The sequence below is a fragment of the Panicum virgatum genome, chromosome 3K (genome assembly GCF_016808335.1).
Source record: "Panicum virgatum strain AP13 chromosome 3K, P.virgatum_v5, whole genome shotgun sequence".
Taxonomy (NCBI): domain Eukaryota; kingdom Viridiplantae; phylum Streptophyta; class Magnoliopsida; order Poales; family Poaceae; genus Panicum; species Panicum virgatum.
The window spans coordinates 64139414-64157050 of NC_053138.1; the positions used below are offsets into that span (position 1 = coordinate 64139414).

Genomic DNA, 17637 nt, shown 5'->3' on the forward strand with positions numbered 1-17637 from the left:
ATAATTTACAGCAGAAGCAAATAGAAATATAGGACTTCCATCCTACAGTAGTGTGCCTCACCATTTCCACAGGCAACTGACTAGGAGTTAGTCCTAGAAAGAACCAACGTCGAAAACCCGCATCCCTCGGCAAGGAACTGAACTGAGGCGGCTCTTCTTCGAACTCTGGATTTTAAAATTTTAGCAACAAGGGTGAGTACAATTTTGTACTCGCAAGACTTCGTGTGTATATCAAAAATTCTATAATACATGTATGGTTAATCAAGGAAGGCTGACAGGTTTACTAGCACTAGGCTGCATTTTATTTGAGTGTATCTTCGTACGCATAATTTTTGTAAATATTTTATTTTATATAAAATAGACCGACAAAACCAATCATGACTCCCCATTTCCCATTTCGCGGTCCTTTGACCATCTATATCGGTCCACAACCTTTCAACCGGTGCAAGTGTTGTCAAACAATTCTCATACCAAATTTTTCAAACCAAACCTCTAAAACCGGCGTCTAGCTCAAGCGCTCATGCCCGTGAGCACGGCTATTCGAATAGTTTTACACTCTGCAGAGGTTGTACACTTTCCGCATACGATATGTTTCGCTTTGATGCCAGTGCGTAGCTAGCGCGCATATACACAATTCCTTAGATGTGTCGGCAAACTAATATGACAAAGCCGTTACATCAACCGGACCCAAGAATATGCTACACGACAGACTGTAGGAGTATCACGGCTCCGTACATCTGACCGGGTTAGCTACCCCGACACCAACGAACTCCTCGAGCACTCGGGCGGTAGCATCCTCTCGAGCCGACTGACTTAATAAGCTAAGGTCAGTGCCCATTTAGCCGTATGGTTGCATTGTAATACTTGACTAGAATTGTGCCAATTACCAGTCCTTAATTTGACACGGGTGATAAATCCCTAAAATGCGCCGGAAACACATACAGTACCAAGCCATATCCATCATCCATTTTTCCATCCATTTTATGATCCTTATTCTTTTTCTTCATCCTCATACCATCATATCCGCTAGACCATATATTCACCCGCATCTATCATAGGGTTTTTATCCTTTAAAAATAACCATATAAATGTATATTTTCTTTAAAAGAAACCAACCCATGTGATGCTACTTAACTACTGCGCAAATACTAAGCCAACTAAGCATAAGACTCCGAGCTAAATGAACAACCCATAAACCTATGGCAACAAGGAATAAAGGGTGCAACTTATCGAGGAAGGTAAATGCATTGAAACAGGACGTGTCTACCCGACATAAAATGACATTTGGACTCATGAAATCATCATCACATGCATATATTTGAAGGCTTAGGAATTTAAATAGGAGCAAGAATGATCAAGGGGGTGCTTGCCTTGTTACTGATCGTTCATATTCTTATTAGCTCAGCATCTTGCTCGATGTCTGGCGTAGTTATGAACGTCTCGTCGTCTACGCGAATCGGACGAACAATAACACATGCAAGACAACCAAATAAACAGCAATGAACAACCAAATAATAAAGGGACAATAATAAATACTAAGAAATGATAGAATATGATTTTAGAAGATTTTAGGAAAATGAACCAAATCGATCGGAGCTTGGACGGATGAGATAAATATTGACTGTTAGATAAATTCGAGAATAAGATGACATAAGATATGGTGGAGCTCACGACTGGATGGGTGCTGGTTTTTGGTTTGTGCGGAGGTTAGCATGGACCTGATGGCCATTAATCTTGCTTAAGCCCATAAGAACTGAGCCCACGCATGAGGGGAAGGAAATAGCAGAAAGGAGAGAGAGAGAGGGGGGGGGGGGATAGGGGCGTCGTAACCATTTCCTAGCGCCGCCATGGCCGCGGCTCCGACTTCGTCCGCGCTCCAGCTTGGCGAGGTTGTCGCCACAGCGCAGCTCCTGAGCTCGACGTCACCGTCCGCGGTGGTGGGGCTGCGGCTCCTTTCGGACGTCCTCGCCGCCGTCACGGGCTTCGGCTCCACCACTCGGTCGTCGCCGTCGTAGCTCCGCTGGCTCGGCCTCCTTGGATCGCTGGCTCGGAGAAAAACAGAGATGGTGCTCGCGCGAGGGGAATTTGCCGCCTGACGTTTTGGGATGGAGCACCAGGAGGATGACAGAACAGGTGCTTGTTCTCGCGATGGGAATATAGAACAGAGAGGGAGAAGGCAGCATGTGCCCTGGATTGCTTTGTGGAGAAAATAGACAGGAGGGAGAGATCGAGTGGAGGGAGCAGGAAGGCATGCTGTGTGCTGCTAGTTGCTTTGGTGGAAAAGAACAGGGAGGGGAAGTACGTGAGTTAATGCTGCTGCATGCTTGCTTTTGCTGACTGGTTAAAGGAGCTCCAGCTGGCATCTTGCGTGAATAGCTGAAGGGATCAAGGGAGAAGAGGGGAGAAGAGGACAAGGGAGATTGCGGGTCTGGATTTTGTAAGCCACGTGGCCTACTGTTCTGTGGTGTGCTACTGTGCTTGAACAAGCAAGGAAAGGTGCATGCACGACTGTCTGGCTCCGAAGCGCTTGTTCCTGGGGCTTGACCCGCGCTCCCAGCAGGTCCACGTCGTCCTGATTTGAGTCAGCCATTCGATTCGCTATCTACGGCGTCCATATCTCTGGCCGCACCGCTTTTGAGCCTGCCTTACACTCTGTTCGCTGAGTTAAAATTGGGGCTGTTGGCTGAAGTGGTGTGAGAAAAAATACTATTAATTGTTGACTGAGCGACCACTGCTGCCTCGTGCTGCGCTCGTTTTTCTCCTCTTCTTTGGGTGTGTTTAGATCCTTGAAAAGGTGGGAGAAAAAATCACATCGGGCACTGTAGCACACTGTAGTACTTTTCGTTTGTTTGTGGTGAATATTGTCCTACCATGACTTAACTAGGCTCAAAAGATTCGTCTCGCAACGTACATCAAAACTATGCAATTAGTTTTTTTATTTACCTACATTTAGTACTCCATGCATGGGTCATTTGCTATATTTAATATTTCGATGTGATGGAAAGTTTGGAAAATTTGTGATATCTAAACACACCCTTTCTTCCTTTGACACGGACTCCCGGGCTCCTCCCCTGCTTTCTTCCCTGGCCTCATTGCTCATCTGCCAAAACATTCGCATTCAAAGAACCAGCGTTCCCCGAATCCGCTTATGCAAAGTCCCAACTACTCCCCGGAGAGCTCTCTCGAAACCTCTCTGCTACAGTCGAGAGGGGAGAAAGGAGGCAGTCCGTGGTTCTTGTGCTCTCGCCGGCGGGAACGCCGATCCCCTCCGCCTCCGACGGCCCCTTCGGCTTCGGATGTGTAGGGGAACGGTGCTTCTCCGTCCGGCGGTGTAGATTTTGTACTAGCTTGTCTAGTCTTCGTGTTCCCGGCGACGACGGTGAGACGGCGACATCGTCGGCGCACTGGTGGAATAAGTCCTTCCGGCCTCGTTCTCGTCCTGTCGGCGTTCACTCCGGCGCCAAATGGAGGCTTGTGAAGGTGAGGTCTGCCGGATTTGGTGCTTCGGCATCGATTCTTGGCAGCTCATGTACAGGAGTCATGTCTTGTTCGGCGTCTCGGCTGGTTCCAGTGGAGGCGATGACAAGTCAGTGCATCGGGTGCAAAGGGGAAGCTGGAGGGTCCGTGGTGATGTGGAGCGTGGAGCTGCTTTGTCCCCGGCGGCAGCGGCAGCTCGTACTTCAGGAACGTTTGGGGCGTGTCCCCGGCCGATGCCTGCTCAAGGTTGTTTCGATCCCGTTCCCTGGGACGGGTGGCTGTTGCGGCTCCTTTCGAAGCTTTCATGCGAAGTTGGTGTTCCTGTTCTACGGTGAGTTCTGCTGCAGCGGTGGATTCCAGCGGCCGGCGATGTGGTCGACCATAGGAGCTTCTGCGTTGCTCTTTGTTTTTCTATCTTTCTCTAGGAGCTTCTGTGTCAGTAGGGTAGAACAGCTTTTCCTTCCGTATCCTGTGCCCTTGTATCCGTATCTGTATCGGGTCTTCTCTGTTTTCCTTATGTATTAATATAGATATGTTTAAAAAAAAACATTCGCATTCGTATCGTCGGTCTCACCCTCGCCCACGCGCGCGGCCCGCCCCCTCCACCTCGTCCCGCCGCCGCCGCCCCGCACCGCCGCTGCCCTCCATGCGGCTCGCCGCGGTGAAGCGGAGGTCGGCCTTCACCGGCGGGGAGAGCTCGGCCGCAACTCCCGGCGGCGCGGCGGGCGGAGCTCGGCCGCGACTGACTCCTCCCCGGCCGAGCTCGGCCGCGACTCCCGTGCAGCAGACTCCCGACGGTGCAGCAGGCGGAGGACCCCGGCGGCGGCGGTGGCGGCCAACTGTCCTCCTCCTCTCCCTCGCGGCCGTGCGGCGAGCGGTCGGCGGCCGGGCCCGCGCCACGCTGCCATGTAGCGGACGTCGTGGCGACGCGCGTGGCGCTGGAGTGGGCGCCAGTCACGCTACTGCTCGCCAACGGTGCCGCCTTGTGCCTCGCCGCAGCCGCCGTGCGCCTCCGCCTCGGCCCGCCCTGCCTCCTAAACACCCGCGTCCACCGCCTGCCCTTATCCGCCTCCGCTCCGGCCGTCAAGGGGCGCAGCGCCCTGCGCCTACTCCTCTGCGACGGCGGTGGTGCTGCTGCTTCCCGATCCAAATAGGATCGAACTCGCCCAGCTCAAATCGAGTCCCTTGCCCTCTGATTGAACTCTCCAATTTATCTTTTCTACTTCCCCTGCACTAGGAGCTCTTCCTGTACTTTTCCCCTTACTTCTTTTTTTTTAGATCTGTTACTAACAGCTTTGTTTTGCACAGATTCTACGCATCCGGTAGCTGCGTGTTCGGGGTCCATCCTCTTCAGTTAGCATCAGCAGGTTGGTCTCCAGGCTTGTTGTTCTTGTAATGTTATTTCAGTCTGCGTTTTTACTGTTTAGGCCCCGTCCAAGATGAACTTCCCCTTTTGTTCGTCCATGTACATAGCGTCAGATTCGAACTATCTAAACCGGAGTCACCACGGCAGCATTTAGAATTCCTCTGCAGGAAACTAGGTGCTTCAGATTTGGTGTATCTTTGCTACAGGGACCACGGCTGAATCTCCTTTGTACTGACTTGCCCTTCGATTTGAAGTGCTTGCTTAACGAATCTTGCACTGCCCTTTCACGTAGTATGCGTGTTTAGTGTGTTCCAAGGAGACAATTTAATTTGCATCTATCACAGCAAAACAAGATGCCAAGGAGAATTGATCCTTCCAGGAATATTGGTTTAGAACCTTCAAATAACAGCACGCATGATACTAACACTATGAGCTTTACCAAGTTACAGGTAAGTGGTTGTTTAAAATTCGAGAATGTCTAACTCCCCTTTTGATATTTTGGCAATTACATGTCGAATAATTTTCTGGTGTTTTCCTTAAGCACAACGTCGAGGTCACCTATCAGCTACTGGCATTATTTCCACATAGAATAAAAACCATTCAAGATGCGAGAATGGAAGTACAACACAACTGCCAGGTAACTACTCAAACATAATGGCTCTGTTCTCAGATGTAAACAAATAGTTTCAATCTTACACCATCATCATTCTGAACCCTTGCAACGACTAGGCAGTATGTCAATGCATACATTCCACATAGATCTTTCCTCTAAAAAAAAGCACCAGAGAAAGATATCTCCATGGTCATAGAAATTAAGGATAGATGAGGTTAATATTGGCATTTCCATACATTCTGCTGTATTTGTGATGCTGTATGTTTATAGTTTATCTTAGTACATTTTGTATTTATGACATCATATTAAACTGCAGGCTGCTAAGAAGATTGCTGATGCAAAGCTTGCTACGGATTTCCAAACAATCCTCAAAGAATTCCAGAAAGCTCAACGGTTAGCAGTAGAGAGAGAAGCTGCATATGCACCTTTTTTTTTCTCAAGCAGGTCTGCCATAGAGGTAATTTGAGGCATATATTTTTCTGCTTTGTTGCTATAGTGCAAGGGTTTTTTGTCCTTATTCAAGATGAATTGAATGCCATGTAGTTGATTCATTATCCATTTCTAGCCTTCCTGGTAGTCCTGAAAAGTAGAATGCCTACAAACTATATCAGCATCTGTTAGAATAACAAAAGTCCAATGAACGAAATGATCACGATTTTTGCCGGCCAGTTGTTAAGTGCAGTAAGATTCCCATTAACATCGCAAAGATGCATATAGGAAATCGAGTTAATTATAATAAACAGTTTGTGGTGGCTTTTAGGACTTAGTGTTCTCAACCAACTGTCCTCAGTTTTATCAATCCTGGCATATCTTCACACTTCCACAGCATATTTAAGGGGTATTGTAAATTCTGGTGCAAAGTTATCCAACAATTGAAAGCTAATCCAACCTGCCATAGAAAAGTTATTTTGATCCAAACACTCTTGAAAAATTATTTTGAAGCAGAAGGGCATCTTTCTTTTGCTCCTGGCTTCTAGCATTGCTTCTGTACAAGGAAGTCTCATGTTTTCAGTTCGAGGCTTCAGAGTTAATGGGAATGACTCTTTGAAGGTAGGCTCTACTAATTTAGCTTCTCTTCTATAAAGATTCTTATAGCTAATTGTACCTTTCTGTTTTAATTAACCCACACCATCTTATATTCAACTGCCATGTGAACGCATACAGCATCGCAACCTGACAGGCCATCTGACCAAGCAGAGCATCTGAACCTCATTGTTTGCCACCTCTTCTTTTGACTTCTTTGCTTCTCACCCTGCTAGCTTCCTGTCTGCTCTGACTTCTTTCCTCCTTTATCAGAACAGATCTGTGTGAACACCAGGAAAAGATGCAAGACGCTGTGAAGTCTTGTCAGCAGAAGTACACATTGCATCAGGTTCATGCATATTTTCCTCTTTTTCTTTCATTTAATAATGCCTTAGTCATCTTCCTCAACCTGGCTATTCAATCCAAACTTCCATTGTTTCCCTTCTTCCAGCTTTATACCTCAGCCCACCATGGAATCACCAACTTTAGGTTAACTACTTCCATATGTTACGCCGCCTGTACTGATTTGATGTTCTCCTTCGGCTTACAAGGAAGTAGGAGACATCTACTTTGATGGTACAATCTGCTGGCTACTCTTATAATATCATATGTTGTCTGTTACACCACATTTGTCACTATTATGTCCACCTGTAATTTTAACTTTTGTAGTTTTCAGAAAATTCTTCAAAAACAAGGGTGATGTTCAAAGTTGTACTAACTACCGTGGGATTAAGCTGATGAGCCATACGATGAAGTTTTGGGAGAGGGTTATCGAGCATCACCTAAGAAGAGTGACAAGTGTGACCCAAAACCAATTTGGGTTCATGCCTGGAAGGTCAAACATGGAGGCGATTTTCTTAATACGACAATTGATGGAGAGATATAGGGAACAGAAAAAGGACTTGCACATGGTCTTCATTGACCTTGAGAAGGCATATGACAAAGTACCGAGAAATATCATGTGGTGGGCCTTGGAGAAGCACAAAGTCCCAACTAACTACATTACCCTTATTAAGGATATGTACAAGGATGCGGCGACGTTTGTCCGGACATGTGATGGCAACACCACTGACTTTCCTATTAACATAGGCCTACACCAGGGGTCAGCATTGAGCCCTTATTTATTTTCTTTAGTGATGGATGAGGTCACAAGGGATATACAAGGTGAGATCCCTTGGTGTATGCTCTTTGCTGATGATGTGGTGCTAGTTGACGAGAGTAGGGCAGAGGTTAATAGTAAGTTAGAGCTGTGGAGACACACGTTAGAGTCGAAAGGGTTCAGACTTAGTAGGACCAAGACCGAGTACATGATGTGCGATTTCAGCACGACTAGGTATGAGGGGGGAGACGTTAGTCTAGATGGATAAGTGGTGGTCCAGAAGGATACTTTTCGGTATTTAGGATCGGTGCTACAAAAGGATGGCGACATTGATGAAGATGTTAGGCATAGAATTTCAGCTGGCTGGTTGAAATGGCGGCAAGCTTCTGGCATCCTTTGTGGCAAGAGGGTGCCACAAAAGCTAAAAGACAAATTCTATAGGACAGCAATTCGTCCGGCGATGCTATACGGTGCTGAATGTTGGCCTACAAAAAGGCGACATGTCCAGCAACTGAGTGTAGCAGAGATGCGGATGTTGCGGTGGTTTTGCGGGCACACAAGGAGGGATAGAGTCTGGAACGAAGTTATTCGGGATAGGGTCGGAGTGGCACCAATTGAGGAGAAACTTACCCAGCATCGGCTGAGATGATTTGGACATGTCCAACGAAGGCCTCCTGAAGTGCCGGTGCGTAATGTGGTTCTTAAGCGGGTCGATAATGTAAAGAGGGGTAGAGGTAGACCTAAACTGACGTGGGATGAGTTGGTTAAGAGAGACCTTAAGGATTGGAATATCTCTAAAGAGATAGCTTTGGATAGGAGCGCTTGGAGACTAGCTATCAATGTGACTGAACCTTGAATTTATTTCTTTCGGGTTTCATCTCTAGTCTACCCCAATTTACTTGGGAAAAAAGGCTATGTTGTTGTTGTAGTTTTCAGAAAATTGCTCTCATTAATTACTTTGGATATAAAAAATGAAGTTGGGTATTCTGGAACTGACAAGGTACTTAGCTTCTTTTTTCTTAAATCGAGCATGACTCTTCTATTCTTTTGATCTTTATAGACCAGTGTTTCAGAGCCAAAGGGCAGCAGAACAGACTCTTTTAAGGTAAGTTCAGGCTCTACTAATTTAACTGCTCTTCGAGAAACATTTGCTGCGGCTTTTAAATATCTCATGACACCTCTGCAGCAGTGCCATCAAATGTTCTGAAAAATGTGTGTGTGGGTGTTACTTAGTTTCCTAGATTTGCTACTGAATTCTAATATAGTTCACAAGGAACCATGTATTATGGAGTAACAAACGTTGCGAGTCACTTTGGAGGTGGCTCTATAGGTATGCTATTTGGTTCTGTAGCTCTCCTACTCTGCATAGCACCTGGAATGTGTTATATTTAGCATTAAATTGTATTATATCCAATGATATTGTTACTGTCTGCAACCTGTGATTTCCGGGCACTCAAATGATTGATCTAGCGTATGAGTTTCGTTTTATTAGTAAGGCAATGTACTTATAGGCTGAATCCATCGAACCATCATGTACAGGTACCATAAGCGCAAAATAAAATGGTCAAAAACATTTAGCTCTCAAACTGTTTTAACAAATCTAATACACTTGCTAAATGAATGCACGCGACTACTTATTTGATGTAGTTTCCATCTTATGCAAAGCTATGCTTCCTATGCTAACAAACGTTTATCATATTACATCTAATTGTAGATGTTCACCGCCATATCACAGCGGCCGTCCGACAGGCATGAAGCTAATTATCAAGCCATCTCCACCAAAGTTTAGCCTGTTGAACCGAGCATTTATAATATTTGTGCTATGTAGTAGTACTTGCTGTTTTAGCTGTCCTCATGTCAGATGTTTTCTTACTTTAGTTGAACAACTGTATGCTTAAATTCCTAATGCAATTTATCTGCGTGTTAAATGTTCCTACCTCTACATTGCACACTCATATTGCTCATCAATCGCTCAAAAGCTTTTAGTGTTATTTAATACAAAAATCAAACCAGATGATACAATTGAAGCAAGATCCCGCGCGCGATAGCGCGCGCTATACACTAGTGCTCTTGCCAGCTCGTCGTCCTTTGCTTCAAGCGATGCAGCTAGGTGGCGAGGACGGCAGCGAGGCGGAGTTAAGGCAGCCAGCGCGCGGCGATCGTTGCGCTGCAGCATGGCGCGGGAATCGGAGAAGAGGAGAGGGAGGGAGAGGAGAGCGAGGCCGGTGAGCTGATCATGGAGGGGCAGTGGGCGGTCGGCGTGCGTCGCTGGAGCTCGTCTAGCTCGTGTCCTTGTCCGGGCAGCGTGGCAGGACGGGAGGCGCGGCGTCGGCTCGATTCCAACCGCACAGGGAAGGAGAGGGGCTCGAGGCGATGGAGAACAGGGCGGAGGAGGACGGGTGTGCTGTGTTTCGAGATGACGAGGCTCGGAGGAGCAGCGTCGGCCTGGCGGCCGTACGCGAGCGGTGCGGCGAAGCAGCGGGCGGCGCGGAGGAGATGATGGCAAGAGCGCCAGCGCCGCTGACGCGCGGACCCAGGCGACCAGTGACAGAGGAGGGAAAGAAAACGGGCTGCCTGGATTCGGCCCAAGCTGGATTGAGATTTTTTTTTGCGAAAGGGGGAATTATATTAAAGCTGGAACACAGTACATCCCCACAGTCTTACACACAAGACCCCATAGAAAAATAAAATTACAGACTGGTCCCTAGGAGTCCTGTTCATCGTCTTCATCGACTTCGCTCCGCTCGGCTGAGTAGTAGAGGCGCAAACGAAGCCAGAAACTCGACCTCCTCCGCCGGAAGACCTCAAACCTTGATAAAGCCGCATCAACCACCACCTCGGAGCTCCAGCCAAGATGGATCTGAATCGCTGAACGAGAATCGGCGATCTCTCCGATGGAAGAAGAAGAGTTGAACAGGATCCGCGGCCGGCGACGAAAGCACCAACCCGGAAGTGAAGGCCCACGGGGGAGCACAGAAGGTCCAACCCCTTCACAAAAAGGCTGACCACCAACCTCACGGAGCGACCGGAGAAGCAGAACTCACCGGACTCGCCATGGAGGACCAAAATCCTCACCACGCCATCGGCGATGAGGAAGAGCAGCTCCCATAGCAACGGCGCCGCCATGGAGCAGTTATTTAGCTCCGCCGCCGTCGACGACGACGAAGAGAATCTAGCTCCGCCGCCGCACTCCGACGACGAGCACACCCTAGATCTACCTAACCTATGTACAGCCGCGCGTCGAGTTCGTGGTCCGTCCCCCTCTCCGACGCCGGAACGACCACCGGAGAGGCGGAGGACCGCCGGAATCGCCGCCGGCAACGGGTTCCGCCTCGAAATCGCCTTTTTCACCCCTCTTTACTGTAGCAGGGAAGGAAGGGTCGAGAGGAACAAACACGTATATCATAAGCCGGATTGAGAGAGAGGTTTTTTTTCCAAATGATTTCCAAGAATTCAAACTAAAATTCAAACTTAAATAAAAATTGTTCAAAAACATGAGAAGAGCCAAATAAAAACCAAATCAAACATTAATTTAATTATTTATCTTAATTTTATTTATATTTGAAATTTGGGCTGTTACACATAGTCCATAGGGTCTACCTGCCTCCAGCGACTTCCCTCTTAAAGTCTGGCAGCAATGAAACATTGTAATTGAAGCTCAATTCGTGCATGCTAAATTGGTTACTTTTTTCTATCCTCAGTTAAAATGTGTAATGCTCTATAATATATTTAAAGAAAAAGTCCAGTTTGCACCCTCAACTATCACACAAGTTTGATTTTCATCCTTCATCAATAAAACCGGATAATAGAGATCATTAAACTATTTAAGCTGGAAAAATTTAGCTCTTTGGATGATTTCAAAGATAGTTCTATATTTCTTTTGGCAAAATTAAAAAAAATCAAGTTTGCTATAAAAAATTGTAAACAGTTCGTTTTAAATTTTGTTATTTTTTGGCAAAATTAAAAAAAATCAAGTGTACTATAAAAAAATGTAAATAGTTCATTTTAAATTAGAAATTTGAAACTAGTGCCAACATCTTTGTAGAAATATTTTCTATGTATTGGTATTCTACTTATGAGTTATTTTGATCCAATTATGTATCTTTTTAGTTGTTTTTTATTTATAGTGACATCTATTATATTTGAATAAAGAAGATCCTAATAGAGCAACCACGGATATGTCTACAAAAATTGTGGTACTGACTTCATATTTTCTATTTTTTAAAAAAAATTAATTTTAATTTTTTAGATTGAACTATTTTTTTAAAAATAGAACGACAAGTTTGAAACCACCTAATAAGGGGTCAAATTTACCCAGTTTCAACAGTTGAATGGAGTTCCTGTTAACCTGTTTTGTAGTTAAGGCTAGTTAAAGTATGAAAGTTGGACTCTTCCTTATATTTAGCATTTATCTCAATTTATCTAAATACCCTAGTCATTGCTCCTCTTTACAATTTTATGAAGTGGCCGAGGGTTCGGCGTGATTGGGGGCGCAAGTATACATGATACATGATGGATCCCATTCTTACTTTGTTGATGAGGACAAACCACTGGCAATGCACAACAATGCAAAAAAAAACTACTCTTTCCGTTCCAAATTATAGATCGTTTTAGCTTTTTTAGATACATAGATTTTTCTATATATAAATGTGTATCCAGATATATAGTAAAAACTATGTGCGAAAAATAAATTCTAGCACCAGACTGCTGAACGAAATGAAAATATCGAATGCATGGAGCTTGCTAAGCTAAGCTAGCTGCGCCCTTGTTCTTGTTATTACAACTTGCTTGGTACGAACAAAGATAGAGACGCTGATGCAATTACAAACCAAGTAGTAATAATACAGCGTTGCCAGCAGCATATATAACCTTAGCTTGCTAGCGTTATTATTGGAGTACGTACGATATCATGCATCTTCTATATATAGCGATAGCGATGCAGAGATGCGTGGATCATCACGGGTGAAGGCAGCCACCTCCACCGCCGCTGCCGACGCCGCCGCCGTCACCGAGCCCGCCGCCGCCACCAAGGCCTCCACCGGTACCACCAAGGCCTCCGAGACCGCCACCACCACCGAGCCCTCCTAGACCACCACCACCACCACCAAGCGGCCCAAGGCCTCCGAGTCCGCCGCCGCCGACACCTCCGAGTCCCCCGACGCCTCCGAGTCCACCAACGCCACCCGCAACTCCTCCGAGCCCGCCGCCGATGCCACCGACCGCACCGCCTATGCCGCCGATGCCACCGGCGCCAGCGAAGCCTCCGACGCCAGCGCCGTACCCTCCTCCCAGGCCGCTGCCCAGGAAGGTCTTCTGGTCGTTGACGGCAGCAGCGCCGGTGCTGTGGCCGGCGTTATTACTGGCCTCCATGGTGGCCGTCTTAGTTGCCGGCGCACTGCTAATAGAACTAGTAGGCATGTCTCTGGCCTGAGCCACAAGGGCGAGGAGCATCAGGAGCAGGCAGCTGCACGCCATTGCGGCCGCCGCCGCACCACCGGGAGTAGTGGTAGTGGCCATCTCGATCGATTGATCGACGAATCGGTGTATAGATAGAAGCGACGGCGAACAAAACGATGAAAAATAGAAAGATCAAACCGTAGAAAGACACGAGAATTTAATATGGAAAACCCCTTCAATGCGAAGGGTAAAAACCACGGGCGCCAGCCAACAAGAACTTCACTATATCGGGTGTTTGTGTACAACGCCTAGCGGCGGCTTACAAGAGGAATAATAGGATTGATATTCTCCGGTGAAGCCTATGGGTTAGATATATAGGAGAGTCACGTGGTCTCCTCAACTTCTACTAGCAATGTGGGATTAAAAGTTTGCACCACATGGGCCTTAATGGGCCAAGCCCAAATTCCAACAATCTCCCATCAGAATTTGGATCACAATATAACATACTCCACATTGAGACAAATTTCTTCTTGTAGCATATCAAAATCATCACCTGAACACAACAAAGAACAGAACTTCTGGCGCCAAATAGCCTCTTAGGCTAAACTGTCAAACCAACTAATCTTGAGCAAAGCTCAAACTTAGCTACATGAACTGGTTTAGTCATCATATCAGCTAGATTATCCTGAGTACTGATCTTGCATACCTTCAATTTATCTTGTGAAATAACATCACGAACATAATGGTACTTGACATCAATATGCTTTGTTCTTTCATGAAACATCTGATCTTTAGTGAGGCAAATAACACTTTGACTGTCACAGAATAGATCAATGCAAGAATCAACTCCACACAGCTCAGCAAACAAACCTTTCAGCCAAACTGACTCCTTGCATGCTTCAGCAATAGCCATATATTCTGCTTCTGTGGTAGACATAGCAACAACAGGCTGTAAAGTAGCCTTCCAACTCACAGCACAACTGCTAACAGTGAACACATAACCTGTGAGTGACCTGTGCCTATCCAAATCAGCAGCATAATCTGAATCCACATAACCAATGAGTCCCTGATCAGTTCTCCCAAACTTCAAACAAGAATCTGCTGTTCCTCTGAGGTACCTGAAAATCCACTGAACTGCCTTCCAGTGTTCTTTACCAGGATTAGACATGTATCTGCTAACCAAACTCATAGCATATGATAAATCTGGGCGAGAGCAAACCATGGCATACACCAAACAACCAACAGCACTAGAATATGGGACTTTTGACATGTATTCAACATCCTCCTCAGAACTAGGGCACTGAGCAGCTGACAATTTAAAGTGAGGTGCAATAGGAGTACTAACTGGCTTTGAATCATGCATATTGAAACGCTGAAGAACCTTGTTAATGTAATTATGCTGACTAAGAAATAATAAACCAGATTTTGTCTCTAGTAATCTCCATACCTAGAATTTTCTTAGCAACACCAAGATCCTTCATATCAAATTCACTACTCAACAATTTCTTTACTGTAGTGATTTCTTTTCTTTTCTTGGCAGTAATAAGCATGTCATCAATATATAACAGCAAGTATATAGGTGATTCCTCAACAATCTTAATGTAAACACAGCTATCATATTCAGATCTTTTAAAACCATGTAACAACATAAATGAATCAAACCTCTTATACCACTGACGAGGCGACTGTTTCAAACCATACAAGGACTTCTTTAATTTGCAAACATAATTCTCTTTGCTTGGCACTATGAATCCTTCTGGCTGATCCATGTAAATTTCCTCCTCAAGCTCTCCATGCAAAAATGCAGTCTTCACATCTAACTGCTCAAACTCAAGATCATGCATAGTAACAATACTAAAGAAAGTCCGAATTGAGCTATGTTTCACAACTGGAGAGCACACATCATTATAGTCAACACCAGGAATCTGACTGAAACCATTTGCAACTAACCTTGCCTTAAATCTTGGAGACTCACTAGAAGACAAACCCTCATTTTTCTTGAAGACCCATTTGCAGCGAACAGTCTTCTTTTTCTCAGGCAATCTTACAATCTCCCATGTGTCATTCTTCTCAAGAGACTGCATCTCCTCCTGCATAGCTGAGATCCACTTCTCCTTATCAACAGAATCAATGGCTTCAGAATATGTTGCTGGCTCACTAGCATCCTCCACCTGTTCAGCACAACTCAAAGCATAATAAGTCAGATTACACTTCTCAATTAAACGATTTGGAGGTCCACAACTCCTCTTTGATCTGCGAAGAGCAATAGGTAAATCTACATCTTCCTCATGCTGCAAATCAGACTGTGAAACTGGAGGTGAGTACTGAACAGTATCAGGAACACTATCTGAAACATCATTACCAACAACTTCATTTTCCTGGTCATCCATAAGCTCCACCTGCACACTAACTTGTGACTGCAATTTCTCAACTAAAGCATCATCTGTGGGCAAACTGTCAGTAAACACCACAGATTCATTGAAAACAACACTTCTGCTCATGAAAGTCTTTCTAGCTTCAGGATTCCACAATTTATATCCTTTGACTCCCGAACCATAACCAAGAATCAGACATTTAATAGCTCTAGGCTCTAATTTTCCATTATCAACATGAGCATAAGCAGTGCAGCCAAAAACTCTCAAGTGTGAATAATCTGCAGGTGTACCAGACCATACCTCAAATAGGAGTCTTCTTGTTGAGTGGAATAGAAGGTGATCTGTTGATCAAATAACATGCTGTATTAGCAGCCTCAGCCCAAAAACACCTGTTCATATGGGCATTGGACAGCATGCAACGAGCCTTCGAGATGATAGTCCTGTTCATACGCTCGGCCACACCATTCTGCTGAGGAGTGTATGGTATGGTGTGATGCCTAACAATGCCTTCTTTTCTGCAATAATCATCAAAAGCATCTGAACAGAACTCTCCACCATTGTTCGAAGCACCTTGACCTTCTTCTCAGTTTGCCTTTCTATCATAACTTTCCATTCTATAAAAACAGCAAAAGTATCATCTTTGCTTTTCAGAAAATAAGGCCAGACTCTTCTAGAGTAATCATCAATAATGGTAAGCATATAACGAGCACCACCATATGAAGGCTTGCGTGAAGGACCCCACAAATCAGCATGAACATAATCAAGTGTACCTTTTGTGGTATGAATAGAGGTATTGAATTTGACCCTCTTATGCTTACCAAATACACAATGCTCACAGAACTTCTTGCCACTCAGAATGCAGCCATCCAGCAGGGTTCTCTTCATCAATTCTGCCATACCGAGTTCACTCATGTGTCCAAGACGCATATGCCAAAGGTCAGTCTTACTAGGTTCAGCATTAGCAACATTAGCAGCAGAAACAGAACCATGCAAAGTACAACCTCTGAGAACATATAAATTTGAAGGATTGAGATCACCCAGCAAACATACAAGAGAACCTTTAGATACCTTCACAACTCCACCTGAACTGGTGTATTTGAGTCATTCTTTATCAAGCGTGCTCAACGAGATCAGATTTCTTTTCATCCCTGGTATGTGCCTTACATTCTTCAGTATGCGAATCATGCCATCATGGGTCTTGATCTGAACAGAGCCAATGCCAATAATCTCACACGGGTTATCATCTCCCATGCGCACAAAATCACCGTTCTGTAAAGACTCATAGGAACTGAACCAATCTCTATTAGTGCAGATATGAAAAGAACATGCAGAATCAAGAATCCACTCATCATGACCAACAACACAACCAGTAAAGACAACCAAACAATCTGACTCAGAGTTTTCACCAGTAGAAGCAACACTAGCCTTACCATCAGATTTATTTTTCTTCTTCTCCTTATTCTGCAATTTCCAGCAATTCTCAATCATATGAGATTTCTTCTTGCAATACTTACAGAATTTCTTCTTGGGACCTTTGGACTGGGAGCGGCCTCTACCGTCATTGCTCTTGCCACGATCGTTGTTATCACTTGAGGATCTTTGCTCTGATCTGCTTCTGACATGCAAAGCGTCCCCCCTAGAGGACGAGCCATCTGTCTGCACCATGCCTTTCATCTTCTCCTTAGACTAGAGTGCCTCACAAACTTCCGCAAGGGTTAGTTCATCACGGCTTAATAGTATGGTGTCACGGAAACTTGCATAAGAACTTGGCAAAGAGCATAATAAAAGAAGACCTAAGTCCTCATCTTCATACTTAACCTCCATCGACCCTAGGTCAGCAACGATCTCCTTGAAGACAGATAGGTGACCCATCACCGAATCACCCTCCTGCATCTTAAGCGTGTACAACTTCAACTTCATAAGCAATTTACTAGTAAGATCCTTCGACATGCAGATCGATTCCAGTTTTAGCCACAATTCTGCAGCAGTCTTTTCCTGCAGCACTTCTTATAGAATATCATTAGATAGATGAAGCTGAATAAGAGAAAGAGCCTTACGGTCCTTGCGCTTCTCCTCATCGGTCCACTCATCCTTCTTTTTCTTCCCGAATTTTTCCAGCGCCTCATCAAGATCATTGGTTTGCGCCAGAATAGCTCTCATCTTGACTTGCCACAGCGAGAACCTTGTCTTGTAGTCCAACATCGGTAGATCATACTTCATCGACGCCATCACGGAACCCTAACTTGAAACCACGGCTCTGGTACCACTTGTTAGAAGCGACGGCGAA

General features: G+C 45.3%; 2 protein-coding genes across 51 annotated transcripts; one reads left to right on the forward strand and one right to left on the reverse strand.

The window, feature by feature from the left end:
* The first annotated feature begins 4026 nt into the window (after positions 1-4026).
* Positions 4027-9514, forward strand: LOC120700278 (syntaxin-21-like). Of its 50 annotated transcripts, none has more exons than XR_005685856.1 (10): positions 4028-4844; positions 5188-5292; positions 5385-5480; positions 5773-5913; positions 6402-6506; positions 6621-6670; positions 6758-6828; positions 6931-7055; positions 8639-8683; positions 9293-9514. XR_005685856.1 is itself a non-coding variant. In XM_039984510.1 (7 exons), the coding sequence occupies exons 2-6, from the start codon at positions 5197-5199 to the stop codon at positions 6794-6796; spliced, it is 477 nt and encodes a 158-aa protein (XP_039840444.1). In that variant the 5' UTR covers positions 4029-4844; positions 5188-5196; the 3' UTR covers positions 6797-6828; positions 8639-9066. The 50 variants fall into 50 exon arrangements, 4 of the variants coding, with proteins under 4 accessions (XP_039840445.1, XP_039840443.1, XP_039840444.1 ...); XR_005685842.1 differs by having other exon boundaries at positions 4030-4844; positions 6753-6828; XR_005685841.1 differs by having other exon boundaries at positions 5773-6506; positions 6753-6828.
* A 2407-nt stretch (positions 9515-11921) lies between these two features.
* On the reverse strand, positions 11922-13053 carry LOC120701171 (acanthoscurrin-1-like). The gene is made up of 2 exons (XM_039985312.1): positions 12588-13053; positions 11922-11926 (listed from the first exon to the last, which is right to left on the reverse strand). Exons 1-2 carry the CDS (start codon positions 13051-13053, stop codon positions 11922-11924), a joined length of 471 nt encoding a protein of 156 aa, XP_039841246.1.
* Between the last annotated feature and the right edge of the window lie 4584 nt (positions 13054-17637).

Excerpts from the sequence above, each read along its gene's own strand:
- LOC120700278 (XM_039984509.1), top strand. The coding sequence starts at position 5,197 with ATGCCAAGGAGAATTGATCCTTCCAGGAATATTGGTTTAGAACCTTCA. Across the intron at positions 5,293-5,384 it reads TGAGCTTTACCAAGTTACAG|CACAACGTCGAGGTCACCTA; the intron begins GTAAGTGGTTGT and ends GTTTTCCTTAAG. Across the intron at positions 5,481-5,772 it reads AAGTACAACACAACTGCCAG|GCTGCTAAGAAGATTGCTGA; the intron begins GTAACTACTCAA and ends ATTAAACTGCAG.
- LOC120701171 (XM_039985312.1), bottom strand. The coding sequence starts at position 13,053 with ATGGCGTGCAGCTGCCTGCTCCTGATGCTCCTCGCCCTTGTGGCTCAG.